Source organism: Falco rusticolus, chromosome Z, assembly GCF_015220075.1.
Source record: "Falco rusticolus isolate bFalRus1 chromosome Z, bFalRus1.pri, whole genome shotgun sequence".
Taxonomy (NCBI): domain Eukaryota; kingdom Metazoa; phylum Chordata; class Aves; order Falconiformes; family Falconidae; genus Falco; species Falco rusticolus.
The window spans coordinates 22,488,758-22,507,793 of NC_051210.1; the positions used below are offsets into that span (position 1 = coordinate 22,488,758).

At 42.4% G+C, this 19,036-nt stretch overlaps 2 protein-coding genes across 6 annotated transcripts in view; both read left to right on the forward strand.

The window, feature by feature from the left end:
• Positions 1 to 462: 462 nt before the first annotated feature.
• CCDC112 (coiled-coil domain containing 112) lies at positions 463 to 11,879 on the forward strand. Of its 3 annotated transcripts, none has more exons than XM_037374323.1 (10): positions 463 to 517; positions 1,171 to 1,286; positions 3,547 to 3,668; positions 5,873 to 5,962; positions 7,226 to 7,301; positions 7,874 to 8,258; positions 9,071 to 9,487; positions 10,197 to 10,292; positions 11,531 to 11,654; positions 11,732 to 11,879. In XM_037374323.1, exons 1-9 carry the CDS (start codon positions 491 to 493, stop codon positions 11,651 to 11,653), a joined length of 1,452 nt encoding a protein of 483 aa, XP_037230220.1. In that variant the 5' UTR covers positions 463 to 490; the 3' UTR covers position 11,654; positions 11,732 to 11,879. The 3 variants fall into 3 exon arrangements, with proteins under 3 accessions (XP_037230220.1, XP_037230218.1, XP_037230219.1); XM_037374321.1 differs by having other exon boundaries at positions 11,531 to 11,649; XM_037374322.1 differs by lacking the exon at positions 463 to 517 and adding an exon at positions 699 to 824 and having other exon boundaries at positions 11,531 to 11,649.
• Positions 11,880 to 12,418: 539 nt separating this feature from the next.
• PGGT1B (protein geranylgeranyltransferase type I subunit beta) overlaps positions 12,419 to 19,036 on the forward strand; it is a 38,412-nt gene continuing 31,794 nt past the window's right edge. The window contains exons 1-2 of one of the 3 annotated variants that reach the window (XM_037373338.1): positions 12,419 to 12,595; positions 18,733 to 18,851. In XM_037373338.1, the coding sequence (XP_037229235.1) occupies positions 18,770 to 18,851 (82 nt within the window). In that variant the 5' untranslated portion in view covers positions 12,419 to 12,595; positions 18,733 to 18,769. Of the gene's footprint in view, positions 12,596 to 18,732; positions 18,856 to 19,036 lie in introns of those variants that run through there. The other 2 variants (XM_037373336.1, XM_037373337.1) reach the window with 2 other exon arrangements.

Here is a 19,036-nt window from a genome sequence, read left to right on the forward strand (position 1 = left end):
TAACAATTAACCTTAGAAGAGCAGGCCAGGGTGCCACCCTACAGGTTTGACGCATCCCTGCGGGCATGGCTCCTCAGCAGCCCGCCAGCCAGGCCCACTGCCCACTGGCTCTGCCGCGGGTGACCGTGCCGGGACGCCAGCATGCAATGCCCAGCCCGCGGCCCCTGAATTTCAAGACAACTCACGGGGCTCTGCCAGCACCGGACAAGAGCGTGGGGCCTTCGAGGCCTTTCACCGCCCCACACCCACACCGCCGCGGCCGCCGGCAGCCGCTGAGCACTTCCCCCTCCCAGGCGGCCGCTCGCCTCACACACGCACTGCCCGGCTCGGACAACGCCGGGCAGACCCTCTGCGCCTAAAGCACGCCTTTTTCCTGTCGAAATCCCAGGATTTCAGGACGCTTGCACCGACGACACGCCGGGCGCGGCGCCGGCCGCCCCTCAGCACCCCCGGCGGGGCGGGGCGAGGCGCCGCCGGGGCCGCCGTCAACATGGCGGCGTCCGCCCGGCAGCGGCAGGTAAAGGCCGCGTGGCGGTCGGCCGGGGTCCCGCCGTGTGGGCCCAAGGGGGGGGCTCCTGCCTGGTGTGAGTTGTAGGGGTAAACGTTAAATGTACACCTGTGGGAACAGCGCGGGTTTGTGGGGCCGGCCTCAAAATGGCAGCTTTGCAACCTGAGCAGGCGGCTTCCTCATCCGCGTTCGGAGCAGTGGTTGTGTTAAGGATGCTCGGGGCTGCTGCGAATCTAAGAGTTGGCAGTTTGCAGGAGTTATTACGCATTTTTTCAGAAGTTAAGCAACGGCTTTTCTCGGACAAGATGAAATGGGGGTAATCCACTTAGTGTAGATCACATGCCGGTGGTCAGGCAGGTGGGTGACCGAGCCATCAGGGGTGATGGCTCTGAGGCAGAGCCGCTGCCCGGGCTTGGTGCTGCGGCATGGTGAGCAGCCTGTCTGCACTCTCCATTTTTCTGTTGAAAAATGCGTTTTTGTATACAGTCATCAGCTTGCCATCACTAGTTTTACACCTGCGTGGCTTAAAATTAGTTGAAATGCACAGGTATAAAACTGAAGTAATGCTGTTACTCTGCACTGTGGTGTTGTCTGCTTAAAAGTAATGAGTGATTAAAAAATAAATACTGTTTTTCAGTAACACTTGATTTTGTTATGCACAGAATGACAGCTGTTCCAGTACTGCAGGTGCTGGTCGACAGTTTCAGAACTGGAAGATGAAAGCTGCACAAGCTAAAAAAGTTGAATTTGTAAGAACTGCAGAAAAGCTAAAAACTCAGTAAGTTAAACACTTAATCATAAGTATATTTTCATGCTGTTCTGGAGGTTATAACCCAAGGTTCAAAGTAAGAAGTTATGGTAATGAAACCTTTAGGCTAAGATTTCTTTTTGAGCTCCAGTGAGCTCAGGCACATTATTGTGGTGGTTGCAGGAGTTCAGGATGGGCTCATGAGCTCCAGAATGCCCTGTTGTTGTAATTACCATTTGGACTTTCGTCAGTCATCTTCTTTGGTAAGCCACTGCTGCACTAGATGCGCAGAAATTAAAGTGCACGTGGCATAACTGAGTTCTCAGTTTTTCTGCTCAGCTGTGCTTACCCTTCTAAGGACCTAAAGCCCTTAAGACATACCACCAAAAGGGGAATTGCAGCACTGGCCTGGTTTCAGGTGGGGTAGAGTTAATTTTCTTCTTAACAGTTGGTGCAGCGCTGTGCTTTGGATTTGGTGTGGGAATAATGTTGATAATATACTCATGGTTTTAGTTGTTGCTAGGTGATGTTTACACTCAGTCAAGGACTTCTCAGTTTCTCAGGCCCTGCCAGCAAGAGGGCCGGAGGGGTACAAGAAGATTGGAGGGGAGACAGCCAGGACAGCTGATCTGAACTACCCAAAGGGATATTCCATACCATATGATGTGACATCATGCTCAGTATATAAAGCTGGGGAAGAAGGAAACAGGGGGATGTGGGGAGTTACAGTATTTGTCTTCCCAAGTAACTGTTACATGTTATGGAGCCCTGCTTTGTTTTGCTTTGCTTGTGTGGTTTTTGCTTTACCTATTAAACTTTCTTCATCTCAACCCATGAGTTTTCTCACTTTTACCCTTCTGATTCTCTTCCCCATCCCACTCGTGGGGGGAGGGAGCGAGTGGCTGTGTGGAGCTTAGTTGCCAGCTGGGACAAGCAGCATTACAACAGCTTCCTCAGAGAACACTGAAAGCACTTCACCTGGAATATCTAGGCCACTGCTTTGTACAGTTGGGGTTCAAGACAGCTTGAACATGAAAGTGATTTAAATCTGTTTCCCCTCATCTTGACTAAGTGCTGTAACTACACTGGCAGCTGAAAGAACAGGGAAGTTTCCTCTGAAATGGATGAACTTTATGAGGAAAAGCTGGTATAGCCACCTGGCTGAAGGAGAGCTTTGTAGTTATGAATACTGAATAAATAGTGACACTTAAGTCTCACAGCAGTGTTTTACACTGTCTGGCTAATCAAGCTTCTCCTTGGTTATTCTGGATCCTGGGTTATGTCTCAAAAATTGACTGATGGATAATGTAGACATTCCTATGCAGCTTCAAACAAGGTATGCCATTTAACTATGGCACATTGTCCTTCTGTTGTGCTTTGAAGGCTTCTGGTGCACCATGTGGGGAGATTTAGCACTTGGGTCTGGTCTGTGAATTCCCATGGACAGCAACGTATTTAAACAGTGAACCATAAACTGCACTGTATAGGAGTTTGAACCATATAGTAGCAACAGTCAGCTGAAGAACCAGGCTACTACTGAGAGAGTTTCTTGGGCTGTCGGTAGATTTGCTTATCGTTGGGAAACCTGCCAGATGTCTCTACTCTGGCACCAGTGTCCTCAGGACTGCAGTCGTTTTGCATGTGCTGTTCTGTAAGTCAAACCTTAGTATACTGCCTGGTTGTAGTAAGGGAAAGCACATCCTGCTTGGAGTTGTGCTCTGAAGCTTCAGACCTTAGTAAGAAAGTATAAGTCACCTGTAGCTCTCTGTACTGTACATAAAACAGTCAGCAAGTAAGGTAGCGGCTTTAATATCTTTAATACCAAAGTTATTTAACTGTAATTAAGTTGAATTTTCAGTTGCACTGGTACTAGTTGACTAGTGTTAAGGCTGAGGGAATGTACTTGTTTTGTCAGTGGTGGGGCTCCATCTATGTGTGTAACTGCATTAATACAGCCTGTCTATCCCTGCGCTTTCCAACGGCAATTGTCAAAAGGCTGCCAGATAGTAAGCGTACAGATGAAGTTTCAGGCCATTTCAGCATGTGAACCACTGCCTGCCAGCAAAGTAATTCCCTTGTTGACTTCTTCACATTCTTGAGTTACTTTGGTGTGTAGTCTTTTAACTGTAGAAAGATTGTCCTTGAAAACAGCTGGAGGAACAAACCGGTGATTTGTATAAAATCTAAGACAGCCCTGTTGACACAGCCTCAGGTGGATACTAACACCGGGAAATCTTGGGGCTTTGCTAACTCTTTATGTCTTACTCAGAATGGCAACCTTTTTTTCCAGGCTTGCAAATATAGAAAAAGGAAAAAATGGACATCTTTACAATAGGAGGAGTAATTTCAGGGTAGAATACAGCATGCTAAAGGAACTGGAACATAGCATGACTGTCAGCAGGAAAACTGAAAGTAAGTTGCCGCGATTGAGAGACGGGACGCAGCTTGATGCAAGCAAATGTCACTTTAATTAGCCTAATATCATGATTATATACACACAGGCAATTGTTACATCTTATTCTGATTGGTCCAAAAACTTGCTTATTCTATAACTGTGTGGCAACTCGCGCAAAGATCTCACGCTAGCTATTTAGCAATTCCGCAACACTTAAAGACAACAATGTCTGCAGTTCTTGCACCACTTCCTTGGGCAAGCTGACAAACCAACCGCCTTATTCCTTGTATAGTCTCAACTTGATACTTATTACTGAAGGGTACAGAAACAGGGACTTTCTCATGTCCCTTATCACCAGGCCTTGTGACCCACAAGCTGGAGCACATTCCTTTCAACTAACTGATTGTTCCTTGTGGTCCTCTTCCCAGGCCCCCTCCTGCTGTAAGTGGGGTCTTATTTAGGGTTTTTTTTTGCTTTTTTTTACTTTACTGATTGTTTAAATGGTTTCATAATCAGTAGTACAGAGAGACTAGCTCAGGTGGAAGGCAGATGCTGATAAAAGTGTAGTACTTTACCATGTGTACTGCTTATAAAGAAGACTTCCACAATTCACTTGCAAAACTCAGAAGCATAAACATTTTGGGCCTTCCATGTCCTTAACTGTTTTCTTCTAATCCTGAATGTATCTGATACCACTCACAACAACTTTGGTGGAAAGTTACTGTTTTGGAAACTTTGAATCAATTTTGTGTGTATATTTCAAGATCTAATGTAGTCTATCTAAAGTACAAGAAATATACATTTGCTGCTACAGAAGTTTTCACTCACTAATTGCTGCCTTTAAATGTATTTCTAAAGAGTTCTATGTTTGCATTTTTCAAATTCATCGGTAATAAATGTTAATAGTCTAAATGGTCCTGTGAGATGGTGAACAGCCTGACCTACAGTATCTGTTCCGTTTATGAACCAAGTAAGTACTCCAGGGAAAAAATGGGACTCCCTGGTCACAGTACCTACATTCTTTCCAAAGTAATCAAATAAACTATTCTATGCCTTCTGATACAGAAGATCAAAACAAAATAAGTTGAAGAAAGGAAAGGACATGTAAAGATAACTAAAAACATACTTGCCTTACAAATGTGTATGTGTCCTAATGTGCATCTTTTAATTAAGAAAACTTATCATATCCTTTACATCTTGCAATCCTTAAGAAATTTAAGTATTACTGAAGAATGACTAAGATAAAAAGTTCAGAAAATTTTACAGGGGTAAGAAAGGATCTTGGAAGTATGGATGGAGATACTGGTGTGAGATAGTAAAGAGGACAGAGATGAGAGGCGTAAGGCACTGCGTGTGACATGTGAAGGAGTGTTAGCATATGATCTTTTAGGGTGTGTACTACAACCCCCAAACTTCCCATTTACTATGTTTAAGGTCTTTCGGCACGATCTATGTGCTTTTACGCTCTCTGTGGTCTCAGCAGGAACTAGTAGGGTGATGACGTAGCTGCGTTTTATTACATTTAAGTCTTGGACTCTGCTACCCCTTCCTTAAACCTAATCTTTTAGGACAGAAGATCCAGCTCCTTAGTACCTAAGATGTATCCAGAACTACATCTTCATCAGTATCGTATTTATGGACGTAGGAGAAGCCAAGTGGTAACAAAGCAAATAAGTGCATGCATGCGTGGAGTACATGGAAACATTGATTCTACTTTAGTTAATACAGCAAATAAATAAATTTTTGCCGAAGTAGTACATTCACATACGCTTCCCAAATTTGCTTTCTTTTAATTGATGAGTGTTTTGAAGCCTAGGTCAGAGTCTCTGTCAAAATTCTAGATGAGTTGTCATCTGCGTAGGCAATATTCTCCAAATTCTAGTCACCTGATAAAAGGTTTTGAAAAACAAATAACCATATCAAACTGATCTAATCTAGATATGACTATCCTGTTGACCCCATTAGAAATAAGAGCTACTAATTTTAAAATCTGTTGCCACCGTGTGGGGAGGTACATGACCTGTGCAGTCAGCTACATGCAGTTACAGTCATGTTAAAAAGCTTAGTGTTACAGCCGTTTCTTATGATGGAACAGAATTCGTGTCCCTGCTTAGATGAAATCCCCGGTTTATTTTGGACACTTATTGCCCTTGTTCTTGTATTGAATTTAATACACAAATAAACTGTTAGAACTATCAGCACTTTATTTTTTGTTTGACAGGAGCTAAAATCCTGGAGCAGCTGTCAAAAATACAAAATAATGTGAAGACACTTCAGCAACAATTAAAAGATGTGAAGCCTACCCCAGGATGTAAGTTGTGATGACAGATTTAAAAACATTTTTCCCTGTAGATAGATTTCTTGCATAGCTGGGCTTGTGAACCTGCTGCAGACTTGGGATACTCCTCCAGTCTGCTTTGCCAGAAATCTGGGAAGGGAAGAACACAGAAGTTTAAGAAATGGTGAAAGATTGTGCAGTCTGTGTGGAAACAGAGAAAATTCCTCTGTCTTAGAAGTGGTGTTGGTTTGTTTCTTTAGGCTGTTGAAAACCAGGTATTTTATCTATGTAACTCTTTGCCTTATGTAAAATAAAGTTAGTATTCTAGTGCCATTCAGATATAGCTCCCTTTCATCTGGTAAGAGGTCACAGAGTGGTGTCAACAGGGAACTTATTTCTAGCCATCCACATGACTTGAAGCGTGAGTTGGAATATTCTATGAAAAGTGCTGAAACAACTCATCCCATTGGGTTGTTTTGAAACTTTTGGAAAATAGGCACTGAAAGGGCTTTCTGATGCTAACTAAAGTAAGTCTCATGTCATTTCTTCAGTGTCTATTCTATAAAAAAATACATTATGTTTTTAAGCTGTCAGCAAAGATACTGAGAACTAACAAGGCATGAAAGCTGAACTAAGTTTTTGATGATGTAACTGTATTAATTTAGTTTATTATCTTCTAAAGCCAGGTTAGTTAAACTATGTGTTTAATATATGTCCGTAGAGATATGCTCATTTCAAAACAGTTTTTAAAACTTTTTTCTACCATTGCAAAATATATCTTCTCTAGCAGCTGTCTTACTGTCTTTCTTCGTATCAGGGCTACAGCATGCTGACAATACAGGACAAAGTCTTTGATGTTTCTTTGTCAGCTTTGTAAAAGTATGTTAAATAGGATTGCTACAGCCTGGTATAAATGAAAAATTTGCGTGTACTTCTTAAGTCACTACCTGCATTGTTACAAAAAAACAAAAGTGGAAAGTTTTTAGGATAAGGCTGTCTTATGTTGTGCAACAGTTGAACGTTACTCAGAATCAGACTTGTTTAATGGAAATAAACATTTATACTGGCATTTGCATCTAGTTAGCTAAATCACTGTGAAATCACACATTTTGACTAAATGAGAGCCTGTCTTCTAAGGCAATGTGTTTAGGATGGAAATGCATGCTTTTTTTGTAGACTGAATTAAAAGTGTCCTATAAGTCTCTGCAACTGCCTACATTTCTGGATAATGCTGAATTAGTGGTAAATATTACAGACTTCTGAAGTTATATGCTTGTTTCTTCTTTTCCTTTTTAGTTGTTGACAGGCTCAAGGAAATGATGGAAGAAGTTGAAAATGCAATCAGTGCTTTTAAAGAGGAACAGAGGCAAACGTATGTTTAGACGTACTTCAGCTACAAGAGAAAGTGCTTTCATAAGACACAATGAAAACTTTGCATTAATCAAGTAAACTGTTCTTTTGATTTATTATTTTGCTAGTGATCCTGTGGTATGTAAATCAAAACTCAAGCTATCAATGTTAGAATCTTGATAAACAGCCTTTTAGCTGTTTATATAGCTATTGGAGTGATCCAGTATAAGAATAATTTGCTTATGAGAAAGGCTGAAGATGACATTGTGGGGGTTTTGTTGTTGCTGTGTTTTTGGTTTTTATGTGGGTGCCCCCCACCCCCCCTTTCTCTCTGCTGGTATCAGGAGGGGATTGAGTTAGTTGTTTAAGTGCCATAAATGTGTGCTTTCATTAAAAGGGTAACTTAATTCTGATTGTGTAGTACTTTTTTATGGGATCATTACAATCGTGCTGCCATTTGTGCTATCCTTTCAGTTCTTAATCTTTGAAGAATAGATTTTGTCTGGCATTGAACAATTCCAGAATTCATTTTTGGTGAATGTACAATGAATACTGAATTTTTTTCTTACATTTCAGTGTTTGTTCTCTTTTCAGATATGAACAGCTTTTAAAGGAGGAAAAAACTGCCATTAATGAGCTCAGTGTCTTTGAGAGAAAAGTGTGGGCATCAGGCAGCTCAACAACAGAAAAAGTTCTGAAATTACTATCACCCAGGGCCTCAGTTGGTGAAACACTGGAAAATCATCTACCTGAAGAAGTAGTAGAGTTTGAAAGATTTCTTCAGCGAACAGGAGGACGGCAAGGAGGCTGGGATGATTATGATCACCAAAATTTTCTGAAAGTATGGACAAAACACAAAGGAAGGCTGTCTTACATGGATGAAGCCCTTGGGTATCTCTGTGGAAGAACAAAAAAGGATATTGAACAGCATGACAAATGGTATCAAGAATTTCTAATTTTACAGGAAAGAAAGAAAGAGGTAAAATAACCCATCTAGGGTTTTTGTAACTTTAAGAAAAAGGACTTATTTTTTAAATGTATATATATCTTATTTTTGTATTTGCCTCGCTGGTGGTGGTGCTAGGTGGATTTCTATTATAGTTGATGGTATACAACTGAAGTCCTTAGCATCCACAATTTGCCAAAAATATTTGTCTTGAAGAATTACCAATAAGCACAGACTTAACAACACACTGAAATGGACTGTGTATTGCCAAAGTATATTATAAATGCTTTTGGTGGCAACAGTCCAGCAATTTATATGCCAATCCCAGAGCATTAAGTGATCCTGTGTGAAACTGCAGTCTTTGTGGCATCTGTCCTTAAGTCTGTCCCACTGTAGGGGTAGTATACATATGCCATACTGACATACAGAATTATGATTTCTTCCAGAACTGTATCTGAGTGATAAAAAATACACTGACAGAGTTATAAAATAGTAGGTGGATTTTTTAACTTGAAGAAAAAAAATGAAGACCTGAAATATGATTGCATTAAAAAAAGCATATTGCGCTAACATTCGCAACTACCCAAAGTTAGTATGAATGCCATAACTTAAATAATTTTAGCATTCATGTATTAAACCTGCCTGTGTGATCCATAAAATAGGGGAAAAATACTGTGAGAAAGCAGCCGTAGGTGCTTCATTGCCTTAAGTTTTGCCCTTGGCAGACTTTTAATTCTTATATGTGGTTTGTGTCCTTGGAAGGTATGTTTTCATCTGACTTAGTCAATGGGAATGTGTGGAATTTTCATGAAGACCCTTTTTTTCCCCCTGGTATTCTCTTGCAGTCAATTAGGAAGTGGAAAGAAAAGCAGCAGCAAGAAAAAGAAGGAAACTTGAAGGAGAAAAAGAAATCAGAAAAAATGCTCAAGGAAGAATGGCTACAGCATGAAGAAGCTCAGAAGCAAAAGGTGGAAAAAGAAAGAAAAAGACAAAAAACAGCAACTGAAGCATGGAAGAAACAGAAAGCAATAGCATTTGCAATGGAGCAAGCATCACAACTGAAAATCGAAGAAGAGAAGGAGAAAAAGCAACAAAAAGAATGCCAGCGTCAATGCCACATTAAGTTACTGTTGGAAAGATACACCCTGCAGAAGAAAGAAAAGGAGAAACTTGAAAAGCTTGAAAAGGAGAAGAGAGAGGAAGCTGAAAAGAAGGAAAGGAAGAGAATTGCTGCAGAAGAAATAACTAAGTTTCAAGAGCGTGTGCGTAATTACATATCCATTTGTGCACATTCTTTGAAATATGTCTGCTTCCTCCTACAATATAATCTGTTAAACACTTTATAACATCTAAGTTTCATTCATGTAAATCTATTTTTGATTCACTATGATATAACAGCATCTGTTACATACAAGAAACACTATGAAACTATTTTAGACAAGATGTTCCTTTTCCTCTAATGTCAGGATGATTCAAGCCACATGTTTATTTCTACATATAGAAGTGGTTTTATTTAGTTTAATGTGAAAATGTTTGGGGAAAAACAGCTTGGGCTGCATTGCTCTCCATGCTACAGAAAAAGTCGGAAGACCTTGTTGTTCTAGCCACACATGAAATAAAGAGATGTTTCAATGTCCTGCAGGTTTCACTAGCTGTAAGGTCAAGTTAGATCCTATATCTATGTAAATCTGGTTATTGGAGAACTGATATTATTGTCAGCATTCACATTTATATATATAATTCTTATAAGCAGAGATTCTTCAACTACTATAATCCATTTTTTTTACCAAAACTGTAACTATCATTTATGCAGGACAAGTGATAGCAAGTAGTGTAAATTTATTCTGTACTATGACAAAATAATGTAAAGACAAAAAAAAAATTTAGATGTGAAAAACCTGCACATGTACTTTCAGAGAGCTTGTTTTACTTCCAAAGAAAGCTTGCTTTTACATTTGTTATATGTTTCAGGATCTACATAAACTGGAGCTAAGGATTCTACAAAAGCAAGCTAAAGAAGTAGAGAAACAAGAAAAAGAAAAAAGATTGGCAAAGTTAAGAGAGAAGGTAACCGGTGGGTTGACCTTGGCTGGATTCCAGGTGCCCACCAAGCCACTCTGTCACTTCCTGCATCAGCAAAACAGGGTGGGGCGGGGGAGAAAAGAAGATGGAAAATAACCTTGTGGGTCAAGATATAAGTCACGCACACGGAAGCTAAGGAAAACAGAAGATGTTAATCTCTACTTCCCATCAGTAGGTGATGTTCTGCCACGTCCCGGGAAGCAGGGCTTCAGTACCTGTAGCAGTTGCTCCAGAACACAAACACCCCAAATAACAAATGCCCCCGCTTCCTCCTCCTTTCTCTTAGCTTTTGTATCTGAGCCGATGTCGTATGGTGTGGAATATTGCATTGGTCACTTTGGGTCAGCTGTCCTGGCTGTGTCCCCTCCCAAGGTCTTGCCCACCCCCAGCCCACTGGTGAAGGGGGGAAGGTCAGAGAACAGCCCTGCTGCTGTGGGACGCTGCCCAGCAGTGGCCAGAACACCGCTGTGTTATCAGCACCCTTCTAGCTACCAGTACAAGCACGGCCCTACGAGGGCTGCGGCGCGGCTCAGCCGGGCCCCATACAGTAACTTACCTTTTTTTTTTGTTTTAATCTGAGGTGTGTGCAGCTTGGTTGGTTAAACAACCTTTTTCCTCATGGATCTAAAAAGTAATTATTTTATTTATCTAAATGGTTGACAAAGAAAAAAAATAATCAGTCATGTTTGTTATCAGGAGTCAAAAATCCAACAGGCATAGTTCTTCTGTTCAGAAGAAAAGAAAAAAACAAACAACCCAAACCAAACCAAAACAACAACAACAAAAAACAAATGCAAGTATTTATTTTCCTCCCAGCAGTATTTATTCTGGGAGGATGTATATATGTATACATATATGTATATATATGTATGCCTATAGGTCATACAGATGAGCTGCAATATGGGTGGTAGGTTTTAGTTTTTAAAGTTTTCTACCATCAGTTAAATGAGCAGGCTGGCTTCCAGAAGAGTTTTGGGAACAGTGTTTGGGTTCTTAAAGAGTTTAACCTTTTAAATTACTGAAGTTTAATGAAAGCAAGCAGTTGTTGCCTCTCTACTGATTTCACGTTTCTGCTGTTTCCTGTGATAGTGTGGAGGGAAAAGTCTTGTTAGCCAGATGCGTTTCATTTACTCTGCGCCTCTTCATATGATGAAGGCCTAATGACTGTATGTGGTGCATTCTGTGATCAATGAAAATGACCGGTTTGTCTGTTTCACTCTGAGGTCGAGATTCATGTCACCAGAGACCAGACCAGGCTGTACAGACCGACCAAGGGCTGGGAGGAACGCATGAAGGAGACGGCACCATCTGCCGCGGAGCCGCAGTCCCGTATTCCTCACAGGTAAGGTGGGTACGATGGATGCATTGCGTGACAAAGGCACAGTTATATATGAGCTCCTCATGCTTTTTTGCCTCGTTTTCAGAGCTATCCCACCCTGGAGACAAGGGTTATAGATGAGCTGCTGCCTTTCCCCCTCACTGGGCGATGACTTCCTTGACTGCGAAGCGGCCTGCAGCCCTCGGGAGTTGTCACAAACCATGCTTGACACAATGACGTACATTACCCATGTATTTGGTGTGTGTGTGATTTGAAACGTCACCTATCAGACTGGCAGGGTTTGCCTGAGGGCATATTCCCGTGTGCATCAAAAGCGCCTTTCCCCGCCGGTTCCCGCCGCACGCACCCACGGGGCGCGGGGCACGCCGCGGTGACGTCGCTGCGGAGCGAGCGACGCAGTCCGGGCGCGACCGAGTGCGCGCGCGGGCGGCGCCAAGATGGCGGCAGCGGAGCCGGAGCCGTGCCCGGGGGAGCCGGAGCCGTGCCCGGGGGAGCCGGAGCCGTGCCCGGGGGAGCCGGAGCCGTGCCCGGGGGAGCCGGAGCCGTGCCCGGGGGAGCCGGAGCCGTGCCCGGGGGAGCCGGAGCCGTGCCCGGGGGAGCCGGAGCCGTGCCCGGGGGAGCCGGAGCCGTGCCCGGGGGAGCCGGAGCCGTGCCCGGGGGAGCCGGAGCCGTGCCCGGGGGAGCCGGAGCCGTGCCCGGGGGAGCCGGAGCCGTGCCCGGGGGAGCCGGAGCCGTGCCCGGGGGAGCCGGAGCCGTGCCCGGGGGAGCCGGAGCCGTGCCCGGGGGAGCCGGAGCCGTGCCCGGGGGAGCCGGAGCCGTGCCCGGGGGAGCCGGAGCCGTGCCCGGGGGAGCCGGAGCGGCTGGAATTCCTGCGGGAGCGGCATGTGCGCTTCTTCCAGCGGTGCCTGCAGGTCCTGCCCGAGCGCTACTCGACCCTGGAGACTAGCAGGTTAGCGGGGCCGTGCTTCGGGGCCGCCGAGCCCCGTCGCCCTCGGGCTGGCGGCCGGGGTGTGGGCGCGCCCCCGTCGCCCTCGAGCTGCGGCGTGGGAAGGCGGGACAGAGCCCGTTGCATTTCGCTCCGCAGCCCCGTCTCGTCCCGGGGAGGTGGCGGCTCTTCCCTCTCGGACGGGCGGTGGCGTTGACGGGAAACCCCCCCTCCCCCCCGGAGAGGCGACGGCGGGCAGGCTGCAGCTCAGCACCGTGCCGGCCGCCGTGGCCCAAAGGAAAGGGCTGCCTATAGATCCGCCCACCAGCAGACGGCTCGTAAAATAGAGGTGTTGGTGTAGGGGTTTGGGCTGTGCTCGCTTGAACTCCCCGACATCCGTGAGGGGAGACTCATGGTCCTTTCAGTCCACATTCAGGCCTGTGATTCGCTTCTTTTAATCCACCCTGGAAGGCGATTTTGAAATAAATTACTTAAGCCTTTTGTAGCTTGTAATCAGCATGTGGAAGGTTTTTGTTTATGTAACAGGAATAGTTAACTTTATACTAGCTAGTGAAGATGTAGAAGTACTAGTGAAGTATGTGCCTTGCTTTGAATTAGGCTGACATGACAAGCCTGTAATGGCTTCTGAATGCATTTATTTCAGATTCTTAAGGTAGTCAGTTACATCTGAGGCACAAAAGGATCAGTAACTTGATTCTTGGGCTGCACTTGATAAAAAACTTCGAGATATGTAGAGGGTTTGGTATCTTACTGAACCACTAAACGCATGGGATGCTTTTTGCTTTGTAATCTGCAAGTCCTGCTGTGAAGAATGCTTAACGGCTTTGATCTTCATGCTAAATCAAGCATCATTTCAGTTGAGAGTACAAGCAAAAACTTGGCAAAAACATGTAAGGACTAGTATGGATAGTGCCAGACTGTGTGTGGAATAGTACATAACTTAATGCTCAAAAGGAAGGTTATAAATTTTCCTTTCAGAGTGTTACAAATACCGTACCCAAGAAAACTCTCCAAATAAGTGACAGTTGAGAAAGACGACATTCGTTTATTGCAGTGCTGGGTGCAGGGGAGATCTTTCCTCCTAACATGCACACCAAGCTACTCAAGGGTACACATTGTATACCATAGAGTATTTGCATACTCATTGTAACCAGTCTGTCAGTGAATGACAAGTTTCTTACTTTTCATGCAAATTAGTACACATCTCAGATAGCTCTATTGATGCTTTTCACCATACTCCCCAAGGCGGGGGGGGGGGGTGTGAGGGTGGGGGGAGCTGTTTGAGTCGTAGGTCCAGATCTCCCACTGCCACAATTACTTTTGTCCTACTTCCAACTGACTTTCTGTTGGTGTGTGTGGACTGGAACACTTTATCAGTTTGTCTCTTCTTAGGGCCAGAGCTTTCTCACTTGAAGGTATCTTTTGCACAGCATAGATGGCAGTGTTCTTTTCGCTTTCTGTCTTTGTTTCCCGACCTTGTGACATCAGCAAAAGGGGGGGAGCTGGTTCTATGTTCTTTCTAACTAAATTGTGTAAGTCTTTGGTATCAAGAGGTATAAATCATTATTCATTAAGAATTAGATGATATTTCAATGTACTTTGTCGTTTATTTTAAATGACAGAAAAAGGAAGTCTGGGCATGCTATACTCTTACCTCTTTCTAGGCATTAAGAGTTACAGTAACACGCAGACATACCAGAGTCCTAACACAAAAGGCCAACCTTAGCCACACTGACATACGGAGAAAGGCCAAAGAAACGGCATTTGTTCAACCAAGATGAGGGAGGATCTCATCACAGTCTCCCATTACTGAAAAGCTAGTTACAAAGAAAGGTGAAGGTGCACCTTTCACAAGAGATCACAGTGATGGGGCAAGAGGCTATGGTAGTGAGGTGCTTCATAGAAAAATGTCTGGATATAAGAAAAATGTTCTTCACTGTTAGAGCAGTTAACCACAAAGAGGTTATTCAGTGAAGCGGTGGAGTCTCCCTTGAACAGTTGACTTGTCAGGATCTTGGGACCTCTCATCTAAAGCCCCACATTCTGCAGAAGGTGACATCAGTGGTCCCCAGAAGCCCTTGTCAACCTAGACATTTCTGTTCTGTGATTTACAATGCCAAGCTGTTGCAGTTTGCCACTGAGCTGAAACAGAGAGTCTAGTTTACATGTGGTCTTCCCCAGTCTTACTGAATAATCCTGACAGGAATGCAGATTGTTTTGAGAACTCTTGAGAAATTAATGTGCTGTCTGAGCTTAAATTTAATGTGTGGTCATAGTAATTGCAATACATTAAATGACCAGTGCCCAATGTATTGTACATAATGGCTGTGCAGGACTGAAAAAACTGATTTCTGAAAATTGGAACCATCAGTTTGAAACTATTACAGGATGCCTAAGTTTTTGATTAACGAGCAGTCTAAGTCTTCAATTAAAATAAAAATTGTCATTGTTGAAAATCATGCATGTTTTGAGTTCGTGAAGTTTTTACTCAGCCAGAGTTTTTTTACTCCTGTTATACTGATTTTTAGATCAGTGTTCTGCAGGTGTGCGTACATGTCTGTTAACAAGCGCGGAATTGAACCATAAATGTGTCATCCCCCAGTTTCACCTTGGAGGTGCTTTTTTTGTGTTTTGTTGTTGTTGTTTGCCTTTTTGACAAGTTCAAGGTCAAAGAGTTCAGCAATCCTCCTTGAGCTGGTACTGCTGCAGAAAGAAATACTTTTGCTCTTTTAGTCTTACTTTCCTTGTTCCTGCATTTATGTGGTTCCATGGTGAATTAGATAGGGAAACTCAAGTAAATTAAAGAGAGGCTTGTTAAAAAAAAATTAATAATTTGTCAGTGAATTAGTTTTGGCTCACTGCACTGCACCAGAAACAACTGCATTTGTTGTCATCAGGCAGGGTGTAGAGGATGAAATTCTCCACAGAGTGCTGGGCTGCTCTGACTTGAGCTGTAATTTGTCAAACAGTAAGGAAGTAGATGCAAAGTTAAAGAAATCTGGGCTTACATTTGTTACTCAACTTACTGGCTCAAAGCCTGCATAAATATTTTTGTCTGTAGTTACTGCATGTAGCATCAGCAACAGTAGTTTTTAAGTGAGCTGATTGGTAGTTTCGTACATACTGATTGTCAGTACTGTGACATTTTGCAGGAGAGTGCAAGCCGCCTAGTCTCTGAAGTCTTTCAGGTCGCTCCCTGCTGCCCTTTTTGGCACGCTTCTTCAGTTTCTCAAATCGGTCACTTCAGATGCTTTCTGAATTTTGCTGAGAAACTATAGTCTTTGTCCATGCCTGAAGATGAAGAGCTTTGAATCTGTCATCAGAAATGTCTTTACTCGCTTGTCTTGGAGGGGAACTTAATACAAATCATACCTATGTTGTAAGCTTTCAGTAGGTCAGTTAACAAATAAATTTCAGCCGTCAAGCTTCGATACTTGACTTCCTAAATTAATACATGTGCAGTAACTAAAGTGGTAGAAGGCATGAAGAAAAGATACAGCAAAAATTATGCCAAACGTCGGGGTTGTCTTAAGGGCTGCTCTCTGTTGCAATTGCTATGTAGAAAGTTTTTACACTTGATGGTATGTGTCAGCTAAGGTGCTGCAAAGAATTGTCATTGTTAGTCTTGGAACATGTGTGTGTTAATTTTCTGTGAGGCAGAACAGCTTATAGAGTAAGGATGCAGCATATAGGTGGCTATATCGGGACCTGTCAATGTCCAGTGGTGCCAGATGTTCTGGCCCATCATATGTGAATTCCAACACACTGTTGGCTGTTCCTTAGTCTGCTGGTACTATTAACACAGAGAATCAACTGAAACCTAACAGTATGTAAAACCACTGTTTACATTAATTTATCTGACATACATATTTTTAAGTATGAATGAGATTTATTGTCTGTCTTGTCTGTATAGCCTTGTGGGTTTGGACCTAGTTTGCAGCAGTTTCTAGTGCTGAAGTTGGCATGTTTGTGCCTCGTTGGAAGTAGCTCTAGCTGCGTAACGTGGTGTGAAAATGTCTTTAAGTAGTTTCAGTAAAATATTGTCAAACTTACTAATTGTGAAAATAGGAAAATATGTGCAAGGTTTCAAAGAAATAATTTACTGTAACTGAACAGTGTTGTTTTTTTTTTATAAAAGTAGTAGTTTTACTTGAAATGGTTATTATGCGGAGACAGTTTGGGTTACACAGATCTGGTCAATGGCAAAAGTTAGTATAAGCCTTGAAGTATTAATTTTGCAGCTTGAAAGACAATTTTTTAGTCATCGGATGTCTTAAAAGATACTCGTTCCACTTAAAAAAACCTTTGTGTGCAACATACTTTTTGGGGCTTTCTATATTCAGAATTTTTATTTGTTACAAGAATAGTAAAGAGACATATTTCAGAATCCAGTGATTACAGAATAAGTTTACACTTCCGCTACAAATACTTGCAGTAACGGATCTGTACACTATTCCATGTTTGATATTTTTTTTAATTATTTTATTTTTTGTTTTTGCAGGGACCTTAGAGCTGCATGGAGGGATTTTTTGAAAAAGGAATGTTCGTGTTCAATATCCAAGCATATTATAGATTAAAACCTTTTGTTTGTGAGAGTGGTATGAAAAACAATGTAAAAGCTGAGGGTCAAAGTAAAAGATAGTGTAAAAGCAAGTAACCTCAGTTTAACAGTACATCATTCAACTGAGTTGTGGCCACTGCTTGTGCTATGTAATCCCAGATGGTAACAGTTTTGAAGTAGAAGTTGTTGACTTAAATTCTACTTGGGAATGGCCAGATAATGATATAGCAGCTGGTCAGGCTACTGGTAGGAGTGTCACCCTTTTGACATTGTGCCATTGTATTGAGATTAGCGTTTGCTGCATTGTTGTTTTTCTGTGATTTAATCAGAAGAATTCTTTTGGAGGTGTGTTTTAGGTTGACTCACATCACCATTTTTTCTTTGGTCTTACTATTTGTGGTTCTGATGCAGAACCACATGCAGAAGTTAAGTGGTTGTAGAGACTTCTGTCTACATCTGTCTCCTCGTCTTCAGAGGTACCTAATACTTATGGTCAGGGTGGCTCACCAGCTTGTGAGGTAATTGGAGATTATAAATTAGTCTGCTAATGAAAGCTGGCATTAACTTTTGGGTTTCTTTAGCATGCTGAACTGTAGTTCCTGCCTGTGTTTCACAATCCATCATCTTATCTGGTGAAAGGAGAGCAAGAATTTCTAGAAGGAGAAGCAGATGCAAGTGTGGGTGGCAAAATATACATCCAGCTAATTTTAACCTGAGTCAGAACTTCCAAGGTACCATCACATGAACATTTTCTCTCATAGGAAGCTATCTTAAGTTCCTAACCCAGTGCTGTTGCTTCAGTGCTTTGTTAGAGCAAGTAGTGCAACTGTTCGAGGGGCCGTGCTGTAAGCTAGGTGACTGCAGTGGTTTGAGGTAAAAAAAATGAACTCCAAGGTGTTAGATAACAGTTAAGGTAGAACACTTTTATGGAAGGAAACGAGCTGTGGGCAAGAAGGACATTCAGCATACTAGCTACTTCACTCCTGTAATGGATACTTGGAGTTGGTGTGATTAATTGTAGATTAAGTTAGTCAGTTATCTAGGCTCCTTTATACCAAAGGACAAGAAATAAGTACCTCTAGATGGTAATTCATACTTTGTGCCTATTTATACATTGACTGGTTACAAAGGAAGCCTTGCTGGTTGACAACTAACTTCTAAGCCTACAAAACTGGGTTTGGGACACAATGAGAGGCAGCTTACTGCAGTTCAGGGTTACCTTGTACTTACTGCGTATTTAGGGATTGACTCATCAGGGAGAGCTAGGGGTCCATATGTTAACAACCTAGTTTAGTTTGTTGTATGGTTTTTTCAGGTAAGCAGCCCTTAGTTTAATGTCTGAATTGGCATGTTATTACTATATAAAAGGAGGCGTGGCTTATATGAAAAGAGAAATGTTTGTACTACAAATAACTTAATTTTGTCCAGTAGATAAATTTCACACTTTCTGAGCTAGTCTCTATGCGTTGCACCACTATCATAGGCTGAGAATTCTTAGATATATCTGTTTCTGCAACTGTTTGTTAATTTCCCCATGATATTTATGGTGGGAAGTGTAAGTCTTATCTTTTTCTTTTAGGTTGACAATTGCATTTTTCGCACTCTCTGGTCTGGATATGTTGGATTCCTTAGATGTGGTGAACAAAGATGATATAATAGAATGGATTTATTCCCTGCAGGTCCTTCCCACAGAAGACAGTGAGTGAGTTTTTAGTTTTTTTTTAATTTATATTAACACCTTTACTTTTGCTTTTCACCTTGGGGAATAGTGGATGGATCTTGGTTTTTATAAAATACAAGGCTGATTTTCCTGAAGGAAGAGTTGCACCTTTAAGCATCTGAGAGGATGTTTCACCTGGTTCTGAAAGAAATGCATATGTTTA

Coding starts and splice junctions, on each gene's coding strand:
- CCDC112 (XM_037374321.1), top strand. CDS start 491: ATGGCGGCGTCCGCCCGGCAGCGGCAG. Junction 1,287..3,546: donor GCAGAAAAGCTAAAAACTCA/GTAAGTTAAACA, acceptor CTTTTTTTCCAG/GCTTGCAAATATAGAAAAAG. Junction 11,650..11,731: donor CAGTCCCGTATTCCTCACAG/GTAAGGTGGGTA, acceptor CCTCGTTTTCAG/AGCTATCCCACCCTGGAGAC.